Raw genomic sequence first — 23,482 nt, forward strand, 5'->3', positions numbered from 1 at the left:
TTCCAAGCTAGCCAGTGAACCGAAAAGCCTGAAGCAATATAATGCCTTAACATAATCTTCATGGCTTCATTTCTAGAAAGAGCTCAAATCACCCATTTGGCACATCAAGCGATACCTTTCTTCTGGATGGATAGCAAGCCAAGGCCACCAGATTCCTTGGGAAGATAGTAGAAATCCTAGGAAATCCTAGGGAACCCTATGAAAGCCCTGGTGAGAAGCGTATTATGCCCAAAGTTGTATAAAAGGCATTCAAGTTTGACGTATGAGGCCTTTGATGGGGCCCAAGAGGAAGAATAAAAAACATAGGTGGCGGCCAGCACTTTGAAACAAATATAGAATTTGCCTACAAGTGAAAGAGGTTTGGTGATCCAATACTCTAGCTTCTTCTCTATTCTAGCAAGAACCACATTCCAGAGCACAACAACTAAGGTTTGGAAGAAAAAGGGGATACCCAGAAAATGACAAACTTCCCCATGTTGAACCCATTTCCATTGGTATTGCTCAAGCCAAGCAAGACGAGGAAGGTAAGACTATCTGTAACAAAGAATTTTGTGCCACTAAATGGCAGACCCTGAAGCAAGATAGAATGTGTCGAGACATTGCAAAGTGGAGGAAATATTCTCTTCATCCTCAATGAGAGTGAGGAAAGATTCATCTACAAAATGACCATTAACAAGCTAGTTAGGGGAATCTGAAAGGGAAATATTTCAAACCCATCTTTGGGAGATGGCATTTGTGAGAAAATACCCAAAACCTTCTGCTGCAAAGACATATAATGAGGGCGCCAATGGGAAACCTTGGCAAATTGAATGATAAAGCCCAAATGTTGGAGACTGACGACCATTAATGGAGATGCAAGCAGAGGCATCTCCAAAGAGCATTTGGATTGTCTGCAAAAAGGTGTGGCCAAACCCAAGAGCATGAAGCATGGCTAGAATGAAAGACCACTCAATCCTATCATAAGATTTAGCAAAATAAATTTTGAGAAAGATGACATGTTGCTTGGAATGACAAGTCCATTTCATCCCTTCCCACATAGTAATTATATTATCCAAGATATAACGAGACTTGATAAAACCCATTTTTTCAGGGCGAATGATCTGAGGAAGAAGATGATGGATTTTGATTAAGAGAGCCTTAGCAATGATCTTATAGGAAATATTCAACAATGTGATGGGACTCCAATTGTAGATGTCCTCAAGGTTGCCCACCTTAGGTATGAACTTAATATTCCCTTTGTTAATAAGATTACCTAGAGAATGGGAATTGTATGCCTCAATACAAACCTTAGGTATTTGAGGTCCTCTAGAGTGAGCTTTTGCTTATAGAATGCATATTGTTTTAGAGAAATTTTTTAAGGTGTGATAGCCAAACACGCCTGCAAGGCTTAGTCCCTAGCTATCGAGGGACCCTAAGCTACGAAAACTTTTTCATAGTGGCAAACAAATGCTTGAAAAATATAAGGAATTTCACAGAGGGTATGTTGACCCTCCCGAATGCACTTGATCACTACCATAGAATGGCATGCCCTCAACACATTAAAGAATTCCTTGGAAGCTTGATCACCAACCTCTAGCCAGTGAAGGTGGGATTTGAGTTGAGCTCCCCAGGAAGCATAATTGGCTACAACTTGTTTCTAATGGTGAAGGTTGGCAAGTCAAACCTAAAGATCTGTATCAAACAGATTCATGGCAAGAGCATCAGTGGCCATATGGAGATCTTTGATAGTGGCCTCATAGGATATCTTGCGGTATGTAGCCAATTGTCTCCCATAAATGTGAAGAAACCCCGCAATACAGGTGATGACATCATTCCACCACTAGATCCACCTAGAAGATGAGTGGGGCCTAGGTTCAAGGTTCCAAGTTTGTAAAATATGGGCGGTAGTAGGCAGATGGAACAACACAGAAGTATTAAGGTACAATTGAGTTTTACAATTACGAGGAGGGGTAGAATGCCAAGTAATGGAGAAGTGGATGGGAAAATGGTCTGAAAGAGTCACATCAGGGAGTAGAGTGACAGCTAGCAAACTTGTGTGAGAAAAAGAAAAAATGACTGAGCAAAAATCATACCACGGTCCAACCTTTTAAGGACCTTGTTAGCTCCCTCATGAAATTTCGACCATGTGTACTAGATGCCATCAGTCCAGTGGCGATGAACATTGGGATCAAAAAGACCCAACTTATTCCACATGTAGAACTAGGCTTCTCGCTTACTAGCTTACAATCAAAAAGGCACAAAGCCCACTTTATCAAAAGCCAGCTCAACCATATTAAAATCCCCATAGAATAACTAGGTGGCAGGTGGCAAAGAATCAGCTAGCCACCTCCACAAGTCTGAGCACTCAATCACATCATTAGAAGCATAGATTTGATAATGGCAAAAGAATGATTTTGAAAAGACAACAAAATCCAAACTGCTCTCTGCATAAGGTCAGAACCATTAGAAATAACAAAAGGAGAAAGCCAAGGGGAGAGGAGAGTGACTACACCACCTCAACCAGCTTCATGCTAAGAAGCAAAACTAACACCATCTAGCCATATAACACAACAAGTTGAGTTGAAAAGGAACCCAGAAACTTTAACTTCTTGCAATAAGAGAACATCAATATTGCCAAGCCTATGCTTGGTATCACAAACATAATACTTTCTAGGGAGGTATGTTAGTCCCCACACATTCCATGAGAGAAAATTCATCATAAACTAGCTTGTATATTCTCCTCACCCTCAAGTGAGGAAAAACTATTATGCAAGAAAGCAGAGGGTTCAAACAAAGAGTCACCCAAAGTGATGGCTCTTCGCTTATTACCTTTAGGGCTACACGAGTGATAGGGAGACGAAGAAGAAATCATAGAAGCTGCTTGAAGTGCATGACCCCAAGTAGCTTGTACCTTTGGCTTAGCTATCCCCTGCAATGCAGGATTTGAAATGGGTGGTGGCGACACAACCAAAGGAGCCTCTAGTGCTAAGGGCACAAGAGGTGTTGCACTAGAGCTAGGATGGCTAGGATCTTGAGAAACAAGGTTTGGCTTTGTTGCGCCATTGCCTTTCTTGACAATCATTTTCCACTTATCTTTTTTAACAGCCGAAATCGGCTTGGGTCCCTACACTGGAGAGCGATTGTGCTCAAGAAGAGGACAATCCTTGATCTTGTGACTCACAAATTGATAGTGAAAATAGGTATTCAGGAGATTCAAGCAAAGAAGCTTTTTAGAAAAGGTGGTAGCATGAATATGAATTTCTATAGTCTCTTTAAGGTCCCTAGAAAGGTCAACCTCAACACAAACCCTTTGCTGAGGATGGGCATTAAAAGATTTTTTCGATTCCATGCGAATGACTTTGCCCATAGTTTGGGCAATTTTAGTGAGAAAAGACTAGCAAGGGATGGGCAACCTAGGGAACTCTACCCAAACTAGAACCCTAAGTTTGCAGTGATCCGAGACGTAGAAGTCTCGAGACCATCTCTAGAAAACAAGCAAAGACGAGTGAACTGTACATGGCTCATGGCTGAAAATATTGTCAGCCTGGGAGGCGTTACAAAAATGAAACAAGAAAAAACCCTTGGTGAGGCTTACAATCCCTTCAAGACAAATCCCCTACGGAGACTATGCTTTGGATACCAATTCATGCAACACACTTTTAGATGGAGTGCGACCCACAAAATACCCAATAAGGGTTTCAGTTTCTAGCCATTAGCAAGCAGATTCAAAAATAGAAATATTTAGAACCAAGTCGGAAGAGGAATTACCTCGTGAAATACCTTGGGCACAAATTTGTGCAGGCATTTTCTCGGCCAGCCATTATTGCATGCAGCAGCAACTCCAGCACCAGCAACAACTATTGGGTTGGAGAGGCCAAGGCCATTATAAGCTAAAATAAAATCCCACACTAAATGCGGAATGATAGGCAATAATGTAGAAAGGGCTCAGACATAGACCATACAAACTCTAGCAGAGCTCATTGCAATCCAAAACTAACATTGACAATTTTCTATCGAGTTTAAGAAATTTGATTTATGATTATTGAAGAAAAATATTAGTAGATTATATATTAATATAAATTCATACATACACACACACATATATAATCAAGGAGATGACTTATATGTTTACATCTTACAATTTAACCAACTAAAGTTATAAAATATTAACATCAAATTTAACAACAAAATATGGTAGGGGTACAACAAAATAATTATTTTAAATAAAAGTAAATGATAAAATTAAATACAATTACAAAATTTACAAATCCAATAGCTACATAAGCTATAAATTATATGATAATTACTGCTATCTTCTAACTATTACTTGAATATTAATCATTAGATCAATGTTTAATATAAAATTAAAGAGAACAAATTTCCACAATCCATAGATAATGTTTGACGATTTTTCGAGTAGATTGTGTAATAGTTTTTCTATAAATGTTTTGGATCACACTCCATGATCCATTATCAAGATGATAAAGATAGCATAAGGAGAGATCTTGATGATGGACCATGGAGTGTGATTTGAAATGTTTATGAAAAAACTATTACACAATCTATTCAAAAAATTGTCAAACATAATGTTTAGTATAGTTATATATTCTATTACTAATTTTATTATTGATGATATTAATAACAATATCATATAGATAGATTCTTATTTTAATAAGAGGTAAAAATACTTACACATGACTAATTGTTCCCAACCAATTTTCCAATGTACCAGTTAAATTATTATTTCCAAGATACCTAAAATTTAAACAAAAAAATTACTTCACATTAGAAACAGATCTCTTTGTAAAACACTAGAATTATTACAACTTATTAATGACTAAAATTAAACAATATTCACATTTCTTCTCAATCCACATTTTAGACAAAGCAAAAAGGAAGATAATATTATGGAGGAAGCATTCACATAATACTTGTTAAAAATGGCAAAAATAGTTAAGATTTATGCTACCTAAACACATATTTGATATAGTTGAAACCATAAATAAGAATATTTATGTAAGAAAAATCATTCGTAATATCATTTTGTGTAAGTTGATTTGGGGAGTTATGGTTCAGTTGTGGCATTGCATCTTGGGTGGGCTACTTTCTCAACAACACTATCTTAGAATGCATTATTTGAATTAATATCAATATGTTATCCATATTTTGGGTATTATTTTATCCTTCCAAATAACAAGCTATCAAATTGAGAATATCAAAACATTATGTATTATAACCCTTTATTATTATAATGCCATTTTGGATGTTCCTTGGACAAGAAGTATTCAATATGATTCAATTTTGTTTAAACAAGTTTCATAACATCAAAATTAAATAACCAAGTGCAAATCAAAAGCATAAAACCATAATAGTAAATAAGGGAACATGGCATAACATTATTTATTTACATAACACAAGAAAAATATTTTCAACACTTCCAAGGATACCCAAGCCACTATTTGTAAACTTGCAAGAGAGTTTGCATGTTTCAAAAAATGTCCTTCAACAATTTAAACAATGCCTCAAGGCATACAAGACCAAAATAGAAAGTAATCACAACAATCCAAGGGAGATACATATATATTGAATCCCCAATAAATATATTTATTTTGAATCTGCAAAGAAATATTCCTACTATGGTTAATCAAACAAGTTTTTTTTATCTTTTAAATAATCCTAAATAAAAGCTAATGAAATATCCACAATTTATGAGGAACCCGAAGAAATTAGGACCCCTTAGGAATCCAACACAACAAAATGCAAATGAAACTCATAACTCAAAATTCTCTCAATACCTTCACTAGGTGGAGATGCTAATAATAAATAATAGATGCTAATTAGAAAGTACAAATTCCAATTTGGGGAGAAGTCAATTGGTGACTAGGATAATTCCTGCGTAGAATTTCCTAGTCTAGAGTTAAAGACAAGAAATTTTCGATAATGATTCAAAAACTAGTAGAATGGAAAGACAAAAATGTCTTATACCAAGCAGTTGTAGATAATGATCCCCAAATAGAGATTAGAACTTATGGTGATGCCAAAAATAAGATGCAAACATCAGTTGGGAAACTTGAGTTAAAACACACAAGTCATAAAATATGTCTAGTGTTGACTCCAACATATGGCTGTAAAATAACGAACTCCATGCTGAGGAGTATTGGATACACGAATATCAAGGCCATGGTCACTCAATTGAATCAAATATACATAAATGAAAGAATAAGGAAAATTAAGATACTAAAGACCCCAAAAAATGAAGATGCAAGGAATATATCAAAGCCATAACAGGGTATGTGCAGGATCATGATGGGCCAAAGAGTGACGATATGAAAAAATAACTTTTCATCTACATTTCATGAAATGAAAAAGGTTAAGGATATTATCTTATTTCCATCGATATAATTTCTGTCAAATTACGAGTTCAGTATCTAATTATTACTTATTTCTAATGGAATTACTTATAAAGTGTTGATTTACATACTAATTGGAAAAAAATTATAACTTTAAAATAGTATAACCTTATGAAAATAAAAAAGATGCATCACACTCTATGTTTTTCCTACTATGAGGAAAACATAAAGAAATTTTAATTTTGTATAATTTTGAATGAGTTAAGGTGGTCGGACATGAGAATTTTTTTTATTCCAAAAAATTTTGCAACAGAAAATTTAAAATTAATTATTTCCTTGGAATACAAATACAAATAGATATGCATCATATTTGGGTATGATTGTACCTCTTATATCTAGTATCTTAAAAATGATATTATCATTTGATTGGGATTAAGGTGGTTAGACATACACCTACTACTTATTTAAACTTAATTATTTTTGTACTTTTGCATTGAAATTAATTTTTTTGACTAATTAAATTTTTTTTATATAAAAAAGGGCTAGTATCTTAGAAAATAAATTCAATTTTCTATAAATTTTATTATTAAAATTGTTTGATATAAGGTTCATAACTAGTTCAAGATTTCACATCAAATTGACTAACATCGATGTCCTAATTTTTTATTCCCAATTAAGGCCATAGTTTGGCCCAACATGGTCTTATACATACCCAACAAGTATGAGATATCAAGATCTAATGTCTGACAGTTGTAGGATTATTTTCCCTATACACTGATCTCCAATAGTGGTATAGTTAGGAACACCTCCAACTATGTGGTACCCACAAACCCACCCTATCTTGCTAGATAGTAACACATGCATAAACATAAGATATTTAAGCAAGAAAGGAGTAGATCGCATACTAATCTAATGCATAATGTAATTGGACATCACAAGGTCCAATACAATTTAGATGTACAAAATGCAATTACTCATTAAGAATACTATACATGAAACTAGTGTACAAATGCAAGCAATCTGCAAGACTAAGTCGCAAACTACCACCCAGAGTTGTTCCAAACAATATTTAGGTTTTTCTTAAATAGGCAATTTTATGCTGCCTAGGAAGGTTCTAGATGCTCAAAATTAATAGCTAAGGCTGACAGACCCTAACAATACATATAGAGTTAGCTAAATACATCTTTGACAAATTATTTTATAAATTTTGTGTAGCCCAACTTCGGAAGGCCATAACTCTCAAACTATTGCTCTTATTGGCTATTATAATCACTTTTAAGAAATGCTAGCTCCTGATCTATAGGTTCAGAATGGTGTAAGCACCATTCTATCTAGTTTTCAGACCTCATCTGAGCACACTTAGGCCTCCAACGATGAGCTTGAAGATTTTTCTACAAATTTTTTTCACCAAAAATTAGCAATAACTTCTCTGATACTTAAGCTAGAGCAATGAGATTTTTATGGTAGACTTATAATTCTAAATGAACCTATTTATAAAATGAGAACATTTTGAGCTCGTATGACAAATTTACTAAAAATAGTCAGCTCCCATAAATAGTAACCACCATGTCGACTAGTCCTTATTAAAATAGAAAGACTAAAAATAAAAATATTCTTGGGTGATGCAAGATTTCTGTTACACCCAAGATGCTCCTACATTAGACACCTATGGTAATTTGACAAGTAACCCAATTACATCTCGTGTGTTCAGAGGAAAACCAAGATGGTTAACCTCCTCCTTTACTAACCATGATGAATCCTCTACTGGTCTGCCTTTCCATTTGACCAGGTATTCCTCATAAGTTCTATTCCTTGTAATTTTACCAATATGACTATCCCGTATCTCCTCAATCTTCTTTGTAGCCAAACTAGCTATCAGAATACTCCATTGCACTTCTGTAACTCCATCTCCATCACCTCCTTCATAATACTTTGTCAAATCTAAAATATTAAATACTAGTGAAATATTCAATTTAGTAGGCAACTCCACTTCATAAACATTTCTATAATCATACTTTTTCACTATCTTGCATGGTCCAAACTTCTTCATCTTTAGCTTATTATATGTACCCACCAGAAAATGCTCCTTTTGCAAATGAACCATGACTTCATCCCCAATCTAAAAATCATTATACCTCCTTTTTACATCTGTCTTAGCCTTGTACTATGTATTTATCTTTATGATGTGCTTCCTCACCTCCTCATGGATGTTCTTAAAATGTTTAGCAAATTCTTCTGCTTCAACACTACTTATCTATCATTTATCCAACTGTCACAATTCAAAAGCATTTATAAGATTTCTTCCATATATAATATGGAATGGTGATTTACCAATACTCCTATTGACAAAATTATTATATGCAAAATCTTCCTGTGGTAAAATCAGATCCCATCCTTTTGGCTTGTCTCCAGCCAAACATCTTATCAAATTTTTCAAACTACGATTCACAAATTTTATTTGTCCATTAGTTTGTGGATGATGTGATGAACTAAACTTATGGAAGTCATACTAATGATCAAAAGAACAAGGATGAGGCTGGAAGTAGCAGTCAAAACTAGAGGGAAACAATTCCAATATTTTTCATGATCAAAACAATAGAGATCAAAGAGGAAGATGTAGAGCACAAGGATCTAGAAGAGGAGGCTTCCATGGGAAATGTTTTCACTATGGAGAAGAAGAGTATAGAGAATTTGAATGTTCCTAGTGCCAAGGAAGGATACATCGAATAATAGAAGGTTAGGCTAGACTTGCACGTCTTTGTGTTGTACCAACCATATTAGCACCAAAGTACAATGGAGAATGGAGGATGTGTATAGATTCTCGTGCTATCAACAAGATCAAAGTCAAGTACAAATTTCCATTACCAAGGATGGATGATATTATGGACTGTTTGAGTGGGGCTAAGTATTTCACAAAGATAGCTCTAAAGAGTGGGTACCATTAGATTCATATTAGAGAATGAGATGACTGGAAGATTGCTTTCAAGGTAAGGGAAGGACTGTATGAGTAGTTAATCATGCCCTTTTGGCTAACCAATGCACCAAGCACTTTCATGAGGCTCATGAATGAGTTACTGAAGGAGTTTCTAGGTAAGTTTGTCATTATCTACCTAGATGATATTTTAATCTTTAGTAAGACATTGGAGGAGAATTTGATTCATATTTGAAAGGTGTTTGATAAGTTGAGGGAAAAAAAATTGTTGAGAAACCTGTAGAAGTGCAGTTTTGTAAAGGAGGAGTTGGTGTACCTGTTGGCGCTAAAAATTGCATGGTCAATTTTGAGCGTCCATTGAGAAAATTAAGCCCTATAAATGCTTTTAAGTGCCTATGTACCCGGCTGTCAGTTTCAAGCCTATGAGGTGTTTAATGTTTCTAACACTTTCCATTCAGCCTATCCACATGTTCCATGAAGATAAATTATCGTTTTGAGCCATTTTGTGAAGTCTCATTTTGAGCAATTGCAAAATCTGCATTTTACCTCAAGTGTCAAATAGCGACAAGAGCCTATGTTTGTGATTGAATATCTCGCACCCAGAATTGTGTCATGACTTGCCACTTTGGGAGAATCTAGTGTCCATACCTGAGAACCTATGTTTCAGATTTCGAGTCATTTTGAGTCTGTTTGGCTAGGATTTGAATCCCTCAAAGTTGGCCAGTTACTATTTTCATGCTTTTGCAATTAATTCCTAATTCTGGGTAGCCCTGTTTGACACGCTATAACTTTTGACCAACTGACCGAAATGCTAAATTTCCTTTTGCGTTGCATTGTAGATGTCAGGGACTTGTTATGTTTCAAGTTTTAGCTTATGACGAATCTGTTTGATCAATTTTCAAATGCGATTCCAAATGCAAATTTTATCTTTTTACTGGTGTCAGCATTTGCAGATTTGTCAGTACCCCTGTTCATGGAGTTATAACTTGAAATCTGTGATTGGCAAGATTGAATGGATTGTATCCTTGTATTTTCCTCTGAAAATACTCCAAGTGTGTCAGTTTGTAAGTCATGATGAATCCATTTGCACACTTTTCCAGGTCAATTCCATTCGCAAAAATTGATTTCTTGTCATTGTTTCATACTGCAAAATCCGAGTAGCCCACTTTGAACGTCCTCCATTTGCGTCCTATTATTCGTCATGAGCTCAAATCCTAAATTCATATTGTCCTCATGATAAAGAACCAATGCCCCAGTTTTCATTTGCCTAGTTTTCAAGCTGATTCTGAACCTAATTTAGTGTTTTGTGACATGTTTGTTTGCAGGCAATTCTGAAAGGTCAAATTTGACAGCGAATATCTTTTGACTCCAAATTCGTCATAAGACAAGATCTGATAGGGTGAAAGTATGCGGAACAAAGAGTCGGTGTGCCAGTTTTTAGTGCCCGATCAAAGGTTAGTGTCAGTTTTTAAGGCTAGTCAATGGACCATCTGGCACCAATTTGACAGTTTGCAAAATGTGGTGAAATGACCTTTTAATGATCAATCAATGCTCGAATTTGAGTTTAATTAGTATCAGATTGATCAATAGGTTACTTTGCAATGTTAGTTGCCCGTAAATGAAATTTTATTTTAGCTAGGCCACTATGTGACCAGACTCATATGATCAAGATATGGTTTTATAGGCATCGTTTCATTGTAGGGATGGCAACATTTATCTGCCAAGAGGTAAAATTAGATGATGACATCTTTTCCACATAAAGATTACTTGTCCCCATGGCATCAAGAAGGAAGGAGGTCTGCATTAGAGCCTGAAAGTGTTTTAAATTTATAAATGTTTTTACAAATTGTGGTGAAAATAACACGTTCACAATGTGTCTATCCATTATGAAAGTATTGTTCTTATGAGGAAGGGAAAGTTTAGTCAAAGTTTAAAAGGGGACGTCCATGTTTATATGAATGGTTGAAAAGAGCAAATGCAAAGGAGGCATACGATGACGTTCCTTCCAAATAACACCCTCCCATTTTGCAAATAGACAATCTAAAATCTCTTTCAAAGAAAATATGGATAACCAAAACTTACAGATGAAGGCTTTCACCCGAAAATCCTTACATTGGAGCACCAATAAATCCTTAGAAAAGATATTAGAAGGAGAAGAAGACACAGAGAAAGATCAGCGATAATGTTCTTTAGAATCAATCCACTCTCTGCCTTTGCTTTCAAGGACACCTCTCTCTTTGCAACTGTAATACATTCTTCAAGAAAAGTAGGAATATAAGATATCATGGAAAAACCAGTTTTGTAAGAAGATGCAAAATTAATAGATATGATGTTCAATGCCATAAAAATGTAACCCTTCCTGATCACAATGTTGAGTAATAATCAGCAACAAAGCAAATGGCAATACAAGGGGAGCACGCCTTTTAAAAATAATTAACGCTCAGCAATAGAGCCGGCCCAATACAAAGGGAGATCCACGCACCAATGTAGATTAAAGTCACTCCACGTTGAGCAAGGAGGGATCTGCATTACAAGAGTGAACAAGGCAGCGGTATTAAAAATTCTCACTGCAGAAGAAAGGCACCAGAGATCATGAGCAGCCCATGCATTCAGAGGAAGCCACCCATGGCAAAAAGCCTTGCATTGACAAAGAGAGGAACATGCCAAGGAAAGTCAGATGAAGCCGTAGACTAGAGACGATCTGATTGGTATGCATAAAGGAAGCATTATCAAGCTTTTCCCATGCCGTCTAGAGCCAAGAAACTAACAAGAACAAGCTTTTCTACAAAATGAAGATCCCACGCATAGATAGAGAGTAGAAGTCAATGCATTAAATAAGGCTCCAGGCACAAACGAGCACCCACGCATCAATTTGAAAGCTAGCGCATTAAAGAGGAGGTTTTCATGCAAATTTGTAAGTAATCAAACATGGCAAAATGTTGAAGAAGACGCCAGTTTCTGTAGAAGCTGTAGCGGAGAAGCTGCCAACACAGCAGGTGACACCATGCAAGCAAAAAGAGACGCCAAGGAGCAGTAAGCCCACGAAACAAAAAAAAAATGAAAGTGCTTCACGCATTTTCAGAACAGAGGAACACGACTAACAACAGGGGAGCTTTAAAAAATGTTTCAAGTAGTGCAAAGCATAAACAAAGGAGCTCCCAAGCTGCAGCATTTAAAGAAAGAACGCAATCAATAAAAGGAATCCGCGGGCAGCATATGCTTTAGGTTTTTAATCCCATATTGATTATATGAAAGTTATTTTGAATCTTTAAATGCAAATCCTTACTAATATCATGTATCCAAAAAAAGAGACTTTTGGGAAAGTCGTTAGTTTGCAGGTGGGTCCCATTCATTCGGCCAATTAGAAGGAAGAACTAAATTTTGAACAAAGTGGCAAGTAAAGGGTCGATGATGTCATCATTGCCTAAACGACTAGAAAGTTGAAAATTCGGGAAGGCGCTATGGCGCCATCGAAAAATGGCAAGGTTTTTCGATGGCGACAACGCCCTGTCAGAAAACAATGGCAAGGTTTTCCGATGGCGACATAACGCCCTGTCGAAAAACTTTGAAATCTGGCGAAGTGTGTGGGAAGACAGGTGGGTCCTGCTTGAGGTCCTCAACCAAATAGAAAAGGACAAGTGGCAGCCAAAACAGTGACAAAGCGGTGATGTGGCACTCCGGAGCAGGTGATGATGTGGAGAGATTGCAGACATAACGAGGAGATTGCGATACGTGGAAGATCCTATGGTAGGTGCTATGTCGCCAATGGAAGTTGCTCAGAAGTTAACCATAGCGACATAGTGCCCTTGCTGACGTGGCGACTTCATCAGGATGAGTAGGCAACTCGTGAGCCAGCAGGGAGCTGCGACGTTGCGGCAGTCACAGGTCTGGAGGTGAATGACATGTGGCACTCACTCAGAGGACAGGCCTGTAAGATGACGACAAGTGGCGCCATTCAAATGGTTTGAAAAGGAAAGAGTAATTTCAAATTTGTTTTAAAATATATCTTTGCTGCACTGCACGTTCATTTTGAAGTAGAATAAATTTGATTCAAAATTATAAATGTCCTATAGTTTGAGTTATGGGTATATTTTAAATTTTTCAAATTTATTCTTTTACTTGCCATGGAGCCATGAACAAAGTCTGAAACTTCAGAGGAGCATAAAAGGGGCGTTTTTAATCCAAAATAGGCACTCCAATATACCATCGAAACCAGGAGGAGCCGAATTTTCTATTTCTGGAGTCAGATTATGCACAGGTCTTCACCATTTTGAGCTACAGGTCAATCTGTATTTTTCGGGGCATTCCAACAGAACAAGCATAATTCATCATTGAGTATAAGAGTCAGTTGTAGGGCAGTTTTGGAGGCTTGGTAAAATTTGTATGTGAAGATAATCAATTCTAGAGGGTTTTCTTGGCTTGTGCAAGTCAATTTTTAACTAAATTTCACTTTTACCATGGGTAAAGACCAGGCATCAAATCAGTTATTTCTTTTAATCATATGCTTCAGATATTTGGTGTTGGTAGAGCCAAAATAATGAAGATTTAATTTTCAGTTAAGAACAGAAGGTAGAAAGATTATTTCCAAGCTTCTTTGAAAGGAATTCTAGGGGTACACATGTCAGTTGCAGATTTAATCCAAGAATTGTTTCCTTCCTATATCTTTCTTATTCTTCTTTTTGTATGGGGTTATTGGCAGTTTGGCTCTGGGTAATACTAGCAAGGTTCCAGTTCTACTGTTGAAACCACAGTTGTAGATGGTTTTACTTCCTGACTATGGAGCTGAGCTCTAGCAGTGAAGGCCATACACCTGTTTGTGTGCAGATTTTCATTTCATTTCATGCATTGTTTCTGAGATATGATAATGGATGCTAGATTATGTGTATTATCTGGAGCTTCATTTAGTCTTACCAATTTAATGTATTCGGTCTTTTCATGGATAAATACACAAAAGGGGATTTACAGGAATTATCTAAGCTTTCTAATTCTGTCTCCTGATTCATCATGTGTCATTAACTTTGTAATTGAAGAAATCAAGTAAATGCTTCATAGCTCTGATAGGGTTTCTGGGTACATGAAGGGGATATTGCATAAGTATGGGATTGGGGAATTTTAGTTGATCAACTTGATTGTAAGGCAACCAAGTTAGGTCATCATGCTGGTAATGACTCCATGTTTCAATGGATAAGGCACTAATCACTAAATCAAACGTAGGTTGATATGAATGGCATTTACACAAATCTTTTATTCAAATAAATTTAGTTGTTCATGTTTGAAGTGGGCATAATTGTTTAACCCTCACTCAGCTTTTGAGACTCATAGATCTGCACCTAGCTACTGTAGGTCCATGTCATTTCATGTGTTACTAGGAGATATAAGGGTTTCATCTGCTTGATTGATTCAGGGATATGTTTTTTCACTGGTACAATATCAATTGAATCTCAAGTCTACCCGCCTAGGTCTAGCAAAGCCTAAAGTAGACGAAGGGGCATGCCTTATAGTTGGCCTATTGTCAGAAATGGCATCTTGAAAATGGGAGTTAGCTGCCCCTAGACATGTCAATTTCTTAGTGGGATAATTGAAAACCCTGCAGTGTTTTCAAACACCAACAGTACCTAGGATTTCTAGTCTTAGTAGAAGGTCTGAAAATGAATCCAAAGAAACTGAAGGCTATCCTTGAATGGCCTACTCCAATGAGTGCGGCAAATGTAAGATCTTTTCATGGACTAGCTAGTTTTTATAGAAAGTTCACAAGAGGTTTTAGCAGTATTTGTGGACCCTTGACCTAAACAATGAGAGTGGATAGGGAAGAATTTAAATGGATTGCAAGAGCATATACAAGTTTTAATCTTTTGAAACAAAAACTTACTAAGCAGCGTATTTTAGCACTTCCAAATTTTAGCAAGGTGTTTCAAGTACACTGTGATGCTAGTGGTACTACAATAGGAGCTATTTTGAGCTAAGAAGGTAGATCTATTACTTATTTCAATGAGAAATAAAATGATGCAAAATAAAAATATTATGTTTATGATCAGGAATTTTATGCTGTAGTTCAAGCACTGAAGAAGCAGAGACACTATATTCTTCCTAAAGAGTTTGTTTTGTATAATAATCATCAAGCTTTGTAATATTTAAATAGTCAAGGATAATTCAACCAAAGGGATTTGAAGTGGGTTGAGTTTTTGCAGAGTTATACATTTATTTTGAAACATAGGAGTTGGAAGTCTAATAGAGTTGCAAATGCTCTTAGTAGAAGACAACTTTTGCTGACAGAAATATAGATAGAGGTGGTTGGATCCAAGCAATTCGATACTTTGTATCCAGATGATCCTGATTTTGGTGAAGCATGGAAGGCTTGTATAGAACCTGTTATACTTGACACAACAAAGTGGTTGGATTTCATGATCCAAGATAGTATGTTGTTCAAATGAAGCCATTTGTGCATTCCTAGAAGTTCAATGTGAGAGAATCTCATGAAGGAGAAGCATAGTGGAGGATTGGTTGGATATTTTGGCAGAGATAAAACCATAGTCTTAGTTGATGAGAATTATTACTGGCCATAGTTGCAACAAGATGTGAAGAAGTTTGTACAAAGTTGCAAAGTATGTCAGATGGCAAAAGGAGTGAAGTAGAATACAGGGTTGTATCAACCACTACCTAAACCAGAGAAGTAGTGAGAGGATGTTAGCATGAATTTTGTTCTTTGATTATCAAGGACTTAGTGAGGGCATGATTCAATTTTTGTGGTGGTTGAAAGCTTTTCAAAGATGGCACATTTTATTCCTTGTAAGAAGACTAGTGATATTGTTCATAGGAGAGTTGTTTTTTAAAGAAGTTGTGACACTACATGTCCTTCCAAAGAGTATAGTTTCAAACCGAGATACCAAATTTGGTGGGTATTTATGGTGTACATTATGGAAGAAATTGAAGACAGAGTTGAAATTCAGTTCATCACATCATCCATAGACTGATGGACAAACAAATGTTGTGCATCGCAGTTTGGAATATTTGCTGAGATGTTTGGTTGGTGAAAAGCCAAAAGGATGGGATCTGATGTTACCACAGACAAAATTTTCATATAATAATTTTGTCAATATGAATACTAGTAAATCACCATTCTAGATTGTATACAGGAGCAATCCTAGAAATGCTTCTGAATTCTAACAGTTGGATAAAGGAGAGATAAGTAGTGTTGAAGTAGAAGAATTTACTAAACATTTGAAGAACATCCATAAGGAGGTGAGGAAGCACATCATAAAGATGAATACATAGTACAAGGCTAAGGTAGATGTAAAAAGAATGTATTAAAAATTTTGGAATGGGGATGAATTCATGGTTCATTTGCGAAAGGAGCATTTTTCAGTGGGTACATATAATAAGCTAATGATAACAAAGTTTGGACCGCGAAAGATAGTGAAAAGACATGATTCTAGAAATGGTTATGAAGTGTAGTTTCCGGCTGAATTGAATATTTCACTGGTATTTAATAGTTCAGATTTGATAGAGTATTATGAAGGAGGTGATGGAGATGAAGTTACAGAAGCACAATTGATTATTCTTTGGATACAATTCATTAATTGTGTGTTGTCTTTAATGTCATACAAATGTTATAATCATTATCTGTCAGTATATGTTGAAGTTACTCAGGCAGTGAAGACAGTTATTAGTGTCTACTGAGCATTCCTTTGTTTTACTAGTTCAAAAGGCAGTGTCTACTGAGTTCACTCGAGCATCAAAGGAAAAGATGTAGTGAGTGTTAACCGAGCTCACTCAGTTAATGAAGGGAAGTTTGATGGAACCAGTGCTAACCGAGCTCACTCAGTTGCCCAAGGATTTTCACTTGTTTGTAGTGTTAATCAAAATTTTGTTGGTTAAGAAAGGAAATCTTTTCCGAGTCAGTGTCTACTAAGTTGGGTCAGCTAATGAAGGATTTTCTTATTTTGTTGTATTAAGCTTAATTAATTTATCTATTGATTCCAACTGACTAAGGTGATGAATATTGATTATTCTAAGTTGTATTTGAGCTGACTTGATGAAGTGGAAGATATAAGTATAAGGTCAAGTTGTGATTTCAAAGTGAGTATTTTCATGATGATATGATTAAAGAGCTAGTGGTGAAAAGAGGAGGCGAATTTGAAGGATAAGCAAAATATCCTTGTGGACAAGCAAAATTATATTCAACCTAGAAGGATCAAGTACAAGCCAGAATAGAGATATGTAATCGGCAAATCAGTTCGATTCAAATCAGGTCATCTCATTGTTACTCTCTACCTATTGCAACAGTGATGTAAATCTCTTAACAGAGTTGGCTTAACAACTATTTGTAAATCCTCTAACAAGGTGGCAATTCTATTCAATTGTCTCAAGACCTCTAACAAGGCCACTCTTAATAGGGTGATTAAATATTTTAACAGGGTCACACCTAACTGTGTGTTTTGCAACCTTTAACAAGGTTGGCTCTTGACAGGTCTCACTTCAAAAGAGTGAAAAATAGTAACTAGTTGCAATTGGTGGTTTTTTTCAAATTAGGTTTCCTTGTTAAATCCTGGTGTCTACTATGTTCATGTCATTTTCTTTTATATGTTTGCAACTTAGTTAAAGTAATGGTAATCACAGACAACATCTAAAGGTTTATATGTTAAGCATTTACTGAAGTAATTCACTTATTACCGAGTTATAACATTCTGTGTGTGTTTATCACTCGCCTCAACAATGTTCAGTTTTGTAGTTTACTTTTTTGTACTGACATCTAAGGGATCTGCGATTTATTTTAGTAGTAACTAATTCACCCCTCCCCTCTTAGTCACTCCTCTTATATTTCCAATAGTATTCCAACAGCTAGTTTGGCTACAAAGGAGCATCCTAGGTGTAATAACAATTTGACATCACCCAAAAATATTTTTATTTTCAATCTATCTATTTTAATAAGAACTAGTAGACAGGGTGGTTACTATTTATGGGAGCTTACTATTTTAAGTAAGTTTTTCATGCGAGCTCAGAATGTTCTTATTTTCTACATGAAAGTTCATTTCAAAACTATAAGCCTACCATAAAAATCTCATTGCTCCAACTTTAATATTAGAAAAGTTATTGCTGATTTTTGGAGAAAAAATTTTGCAGAAAAATCTTCATGTTCACCATTGGAGGCCTTAGAGTTCCTGGATGAGATTCAAAAACTCGATGGAAGGGTGCTCTTGCCATTCCAAGCCTATAGATCAAGAGATGGCATTTCTGAAAAGTGGTTATAATAGCCAATCAAAGCAACAATTTGAGAGTTGGGGCCTTCCGAAGTTGGGCTACCTAAAAATTTTAAAATAATTTGTCAAAGATGTATTTACCCAACTCTATATGTATTGTTAGGGTCTGTCGATCTTAGGTATTAACTTTGAGCATCTAGAACTTTCTTTGGTAGCATAAAATTGCCTATTTAGGAAAGGCCTGAACACTGTCTAGAATAACTCTGGGTGGTAGTTCACAGCTTAGTCTTGCAGATTACTGTAATGAAGGTGCCCACGTGGGTTAGCATATTGTACTTTTGAATTCTATAATTCTACATTTGCAACACAAATAAGAAGTTTATATTTTGTTCTCAGATTTGTTGTTTCTTTTTTCTTGTTATGTGTTTATGGTATTAACGGGAGCACCCTTCATCAGTCCAATACAATTAAGATGTAGAAAATGTAATCACTCATTAAGAATATTATACATGAGACTAGTATACAAATACAAGAAAGGACCCACATAATTACTAGATGTCATAGGTATGACTTACTACTAAAAAAGGTTTAGCATGGTGACACAAAAATAGAGTGTCATCACACAGCTCACAAAGCTAGTGCCACATTGAGCTATCCTTCTTTCATCAAGGATTCTCAACTAAACCATATCAACATTTGTAGATGGAAATGATACATTATACTATATCAACATCATTAAACAATGACAAGTTATTGTACCATATCAACATCCTCAAATAGAAAGGAAAGGACATACCATATCAACATCTTCTGCCTACAAGTTAGTCTCATAAATTAAATTAATCTCTTTTTACTATATTGTGATACTATTCATTTATTTAGTTATCATTTATTAAGAACTCTACCAACATATATCATGGGACCCCTTTCTGTCCCAACACACATTGGAGAGCCAACCCACTCTACTACTTAAATTCTAACAAAGACCATCTTGTTACAACAAAGAGAAATAAAGAAAATAAGAAAAAAAATCATAAAAGAATCAAATTCATAAACCACCAAAAAATGGTAAACTAAATTGGACTCAAACACCAAGAGTACTAGTCACTTTAACCTTGGTATGGGACCATAGCTCAACTACATGCATGTATGTTGTCTTAAATGTTAAAAAACTGACAACAAAATATAAATGTTTCCACACAACACATAATAGATCTGAAATAAATATGCAATTCAAATCCACATGCAAGAGAATAGATAACATTCTCACAAAAACGTGACACAAGAAATACCCTGAGAAAACCTCATTGAGAGAATAATCCAACCTCCAAAAGTATCCATCACTATGTATTATTTAGCTCGATACCATTGCAATACAACCATGGAAGCATTCAAAGCCATAAGCACAACTAAGCAATCTATGTGAACAAGCATGAATCCACACATCCTATGACATGCTTCCAACCTTCACAAATGCTCATTTGGCTAACATATCATGCCTTGTCTTGCTCAACTTTCTTTTTTGCCCATTTTCCCTTCTCATACAACAACTATCCTTATGGTTTCTTCTGTAGTAGAAAGATCCCACAAAACCACCTGTTGGTATTTTGAAACACTGACAGTTTCAAATTACCTTGATGAGAACAAGATACATCTAGAGGCAGCTAACTCCCATCTTCAATATACCATTTCAAACACCAAGCCAACTATAAGGCTAGACCCTTCTTCTACTTCAGGCTCTGCAAAACCTAGGTGGGTGAACCTCTTAAGATTTGATTATGTGACTAGTGCAATTAGCATAATCAGGATTTAGAATAACAAATGAAACCCCTAAATCTTCTATACTTAACCGAGAAATTACAAGCATGAAATAGCTAATAGCATGACTCATGAAATTGGTAAGCTAAGTAAGAGTTAGACTTTGAATAACTTTCAACATGAAAGGGAAATACAATTGATTAATGATGTTCAATTTAGCAAAACATCAAATATGTAGCAATACAAACAAGTGATCCTATAACTGATCAATGCCTTATCTATTGCGCAATTCCATGAATTAAATACATATATTTGTGATATCCAAGACATATTTCATACACCTAGACATCAAATCTATCCTATCACTTTGTGAATAAGACATCAGTGTTCATAAATACCTCATTCTCACGAGATATCCTTTTCAGAATAACGAACAACCTTGGCAAACACATCAAGCATTTATTATTCCCTTTGTTCCAACAACAAAACATATCTGACATACAACCTTAAACGGATGCAAATGAGTCTTAGTTTTTTGTTCCTACACCACATAAGACTATAGATTACTGCAATATGAGACGAGAATTATAATGAAAATAAAGAAATTTTGGCTCATTCGTATTCATTTCTTTGAAATAATACATTCAAATGCATGAAATCAAAACATAAAAACACCTAATAGATTTGAACTTTTTGTATTATGTTCATAACAGTTGTTCATACAAGAGAAATTGCTAAAGAAAATGCCGTGTCACAATGATGAAAACACATCAAAACTGGAACCATTGGTCTCACAGTTCCAAAAAAATTCAAGATTGGAACACATATGGTATCACAATAGTGAGTTATTTCATTTAAATCTGGAACCAACTCCTACAATGGATGAAAGAAAGAAAGATATAGAGGAGGAGTGAATTCCTGGATCTAATCTGGAGACGACATGTGTCCACTTGAAATTTCATCCTTTGCTATTGTAAATCATCCCTCTTCTTTCTACCCATTTGATTTGATTTGGTTTTCATGAATATTTTGTAACTGACCTAAACAATATCTCTGCTGAATGATGAAAACTTTTGTGTCCCCAAAAATTTAAAAGCCTCATAAAATGCTGGTAAAAATCTAAGTTTAAACTAATTGAAGGCAACCAAATTCGACCTTAATTGCAGTTTTACCATGTTTTACCAAGCCTGTAACTGCATTTTCAATTGAAGCCCACTTCACTAAGAAGGCCCAAATTTTATATTTCGGTCTATAACTCGAACCAGTGAATTCTTGTGTGAAAACAAACTCCATAATCAGAAACTTCATCTTCTCCCAGTTTTGGCGATATATAATATGCCTATATTCACCTATAGGAAACCCCTAGAATCTCAATTTGAAAAATATGCCCATGGCATGGCCTTTCGTCTGCAACTTTTAAATTTTCAAAAAATTTAAAATACCCTAAAGTTTCAACTATAGGATGTATCAATTTTGCATTTAGAACATGTACATTCATCCTTTTTGAAAAATGATCTAATTTTTTTTTTATGATTTCCAATTTTTTCCCACCATTTTAACTCGAGTCAAACCTACCTTGAACTACTACCACGTGGCAACACCTGATTGGCTCTTAGACTACTGCATCATCTGCCATGTCTTGTCACCTACCACATCATCACCATGTGGCACTCTATTATTGGTCCAGAATATGCACCCACCACATCACAATAGGTTGGGCCCGCTGCCACGTGATGGGTTGGTCCTTCCCTACTTGCATAGTCAGTAGGTGCCAAATCGCATTCAGGAATGCACCTTTCTGACATGTGGCACACTGTGCCAGATTAGCATCTAGGAATCTGTGCTACACTAGAGTCTCCTTGACACTTGTCATCTCCTGGTTCGCCTGTAGGTTCCACATCATCACATTGATTTGGTACACCACCTCACCTCCGACTTAGGCCCACTGTCACATGGTGCCTAGGTGCTTTACCGCATTATCTAACTCCTGAGCATCCTCATATTGCAGGCAAGCACCCATCGTTCGATTTGGCCACGTGTCAGCATCCTGTGATTAGCTATTCTGGCACCACATGGCTTGATGATGTCACTCAAAATTTGTTTGAAGGCTCAAATTTTGAGGTCCTCTTGCTGACCATGGGCGGGCTCCACCATACAAGCCTAGTGGCTTCCCCAAAAGGGATGTCTCTTTAGACATGTTAAGAGGTGAGTGTTGTTCTATTTAAACCTTAGGAAATCCACCCACCCTATGCATGCGGGATAATGTTTCCCATTGTTTTTTGCTTTGTTCTTTCTCTACGCAACTTGTGGACAGGTGATGTGAAATGTGCAGTCTCATGATCAAATTCTTTTACACATTGACTACTCATGCCTCCCAGATTTTTTTCCACCTCTATTCAATATCCATATTCGGGCACTATGGTTACCAATGCAACTTCTCCTTTCTTCATGTTCATGATTGCTCTATCCAAACCATCAATGACTTGCTCTTCTCCAGTCATAAACTCAAATGTCTCTTTGTCTAATCCTTTCTTATCGAATACAGTTCCATCCTCCAATTTTGCGACATATTTAACTTTCATAACTGCCCCATCATTAGTTGCCATATCATTGGAATGACTGGTGAACCAAACTAAAAAGGATGTGCATCTTTTCGTAGTATTATACTAGTGGTTGTGTCTCTGACAAGCATGAGATCCCTGTTTGAACAACACTGTTTCTCGACTCCTTCAATGTATGTCCTTTGCTCATCCCGTGTGGTTGGTGGTCTTTGCTTCCCTGTGAACATTGCATAGAGATCCAATACATACTGTTGCCTCTGCCTGGATGCTTTGCCTTGACAGCTTTTGCTATTCACATGGGCATTTCTCCTGGTCTGCCGGCTTCTTGTCTTGCAACGTGCTTGTTCTCAATATTTCTGTGCATTGAGACTTCCATTTTTTGTTTATATGAATGCTTGGTTATATTTTTAGGTTGCGGTTACTCCTTCAACATTGCTGCAAATGGTCTTTCAATTCGCCTTCTCCACATGCCGAGCTCCCGTTCTCTTGCACAGAGCTCCCATATCTATGCCTTTAATTTGGGTGTGGTCCTCTCCCCATTGTGTGAGGCTGTCTTGTTGCTTTTAGATGCTGGCGTCTTCCCTTTGACTTTCGTGCTAGCATCTCCCTATTGCTTTAGACATGGAGCTCCTTTTGTTGCTCTTTATCAAGCCATCATCAACTAAAATGTTAATAAAATCTAGATTGTGTCACTTACCTACTGCA

At 36.1% G+C, this 23,482-nt stretch overlaps 1 protein-coding gene across 1 annotated transcript in view; it reads right to left on the reverse strand.

Moving 5' to 3' along the window:
• Positions 1-23,482, reverse strand: part of LOC149571912 (putative LRR receptor-like serine/threonine-protein kinase At1g53440) — a 343,799-nt gene that overhangs the window by 130,076 nt on the left and 190,241 nt on the right. Inside the window, exon 13 of the mRNA XM_089813316.1 lies at positions 4,672-4,734. Coding sequence (XP_089669442.1) covers positions 4,672-4,734 — 63 coding nt within the window. The remainder of the gene's footprint in view (positions 1-4,671; positions 4,735-23,482) is intronic.

This window comes from Cupressus sempervirens, chromosome 2 (genome assembly GCF_028749045.1).
Source record: "Cupressus sempervirens isolate cs-2001-9-10 chromosome 2, ASM2874904v1, whole genome shotgun sequence".
NCBI classification, from domain to species: Eukaryota; Viridiplantae; Streptophyta; class Pinopsida; order Cupressales; family Cupressaceae; genus Cupressus; species Cupressus sempervirens.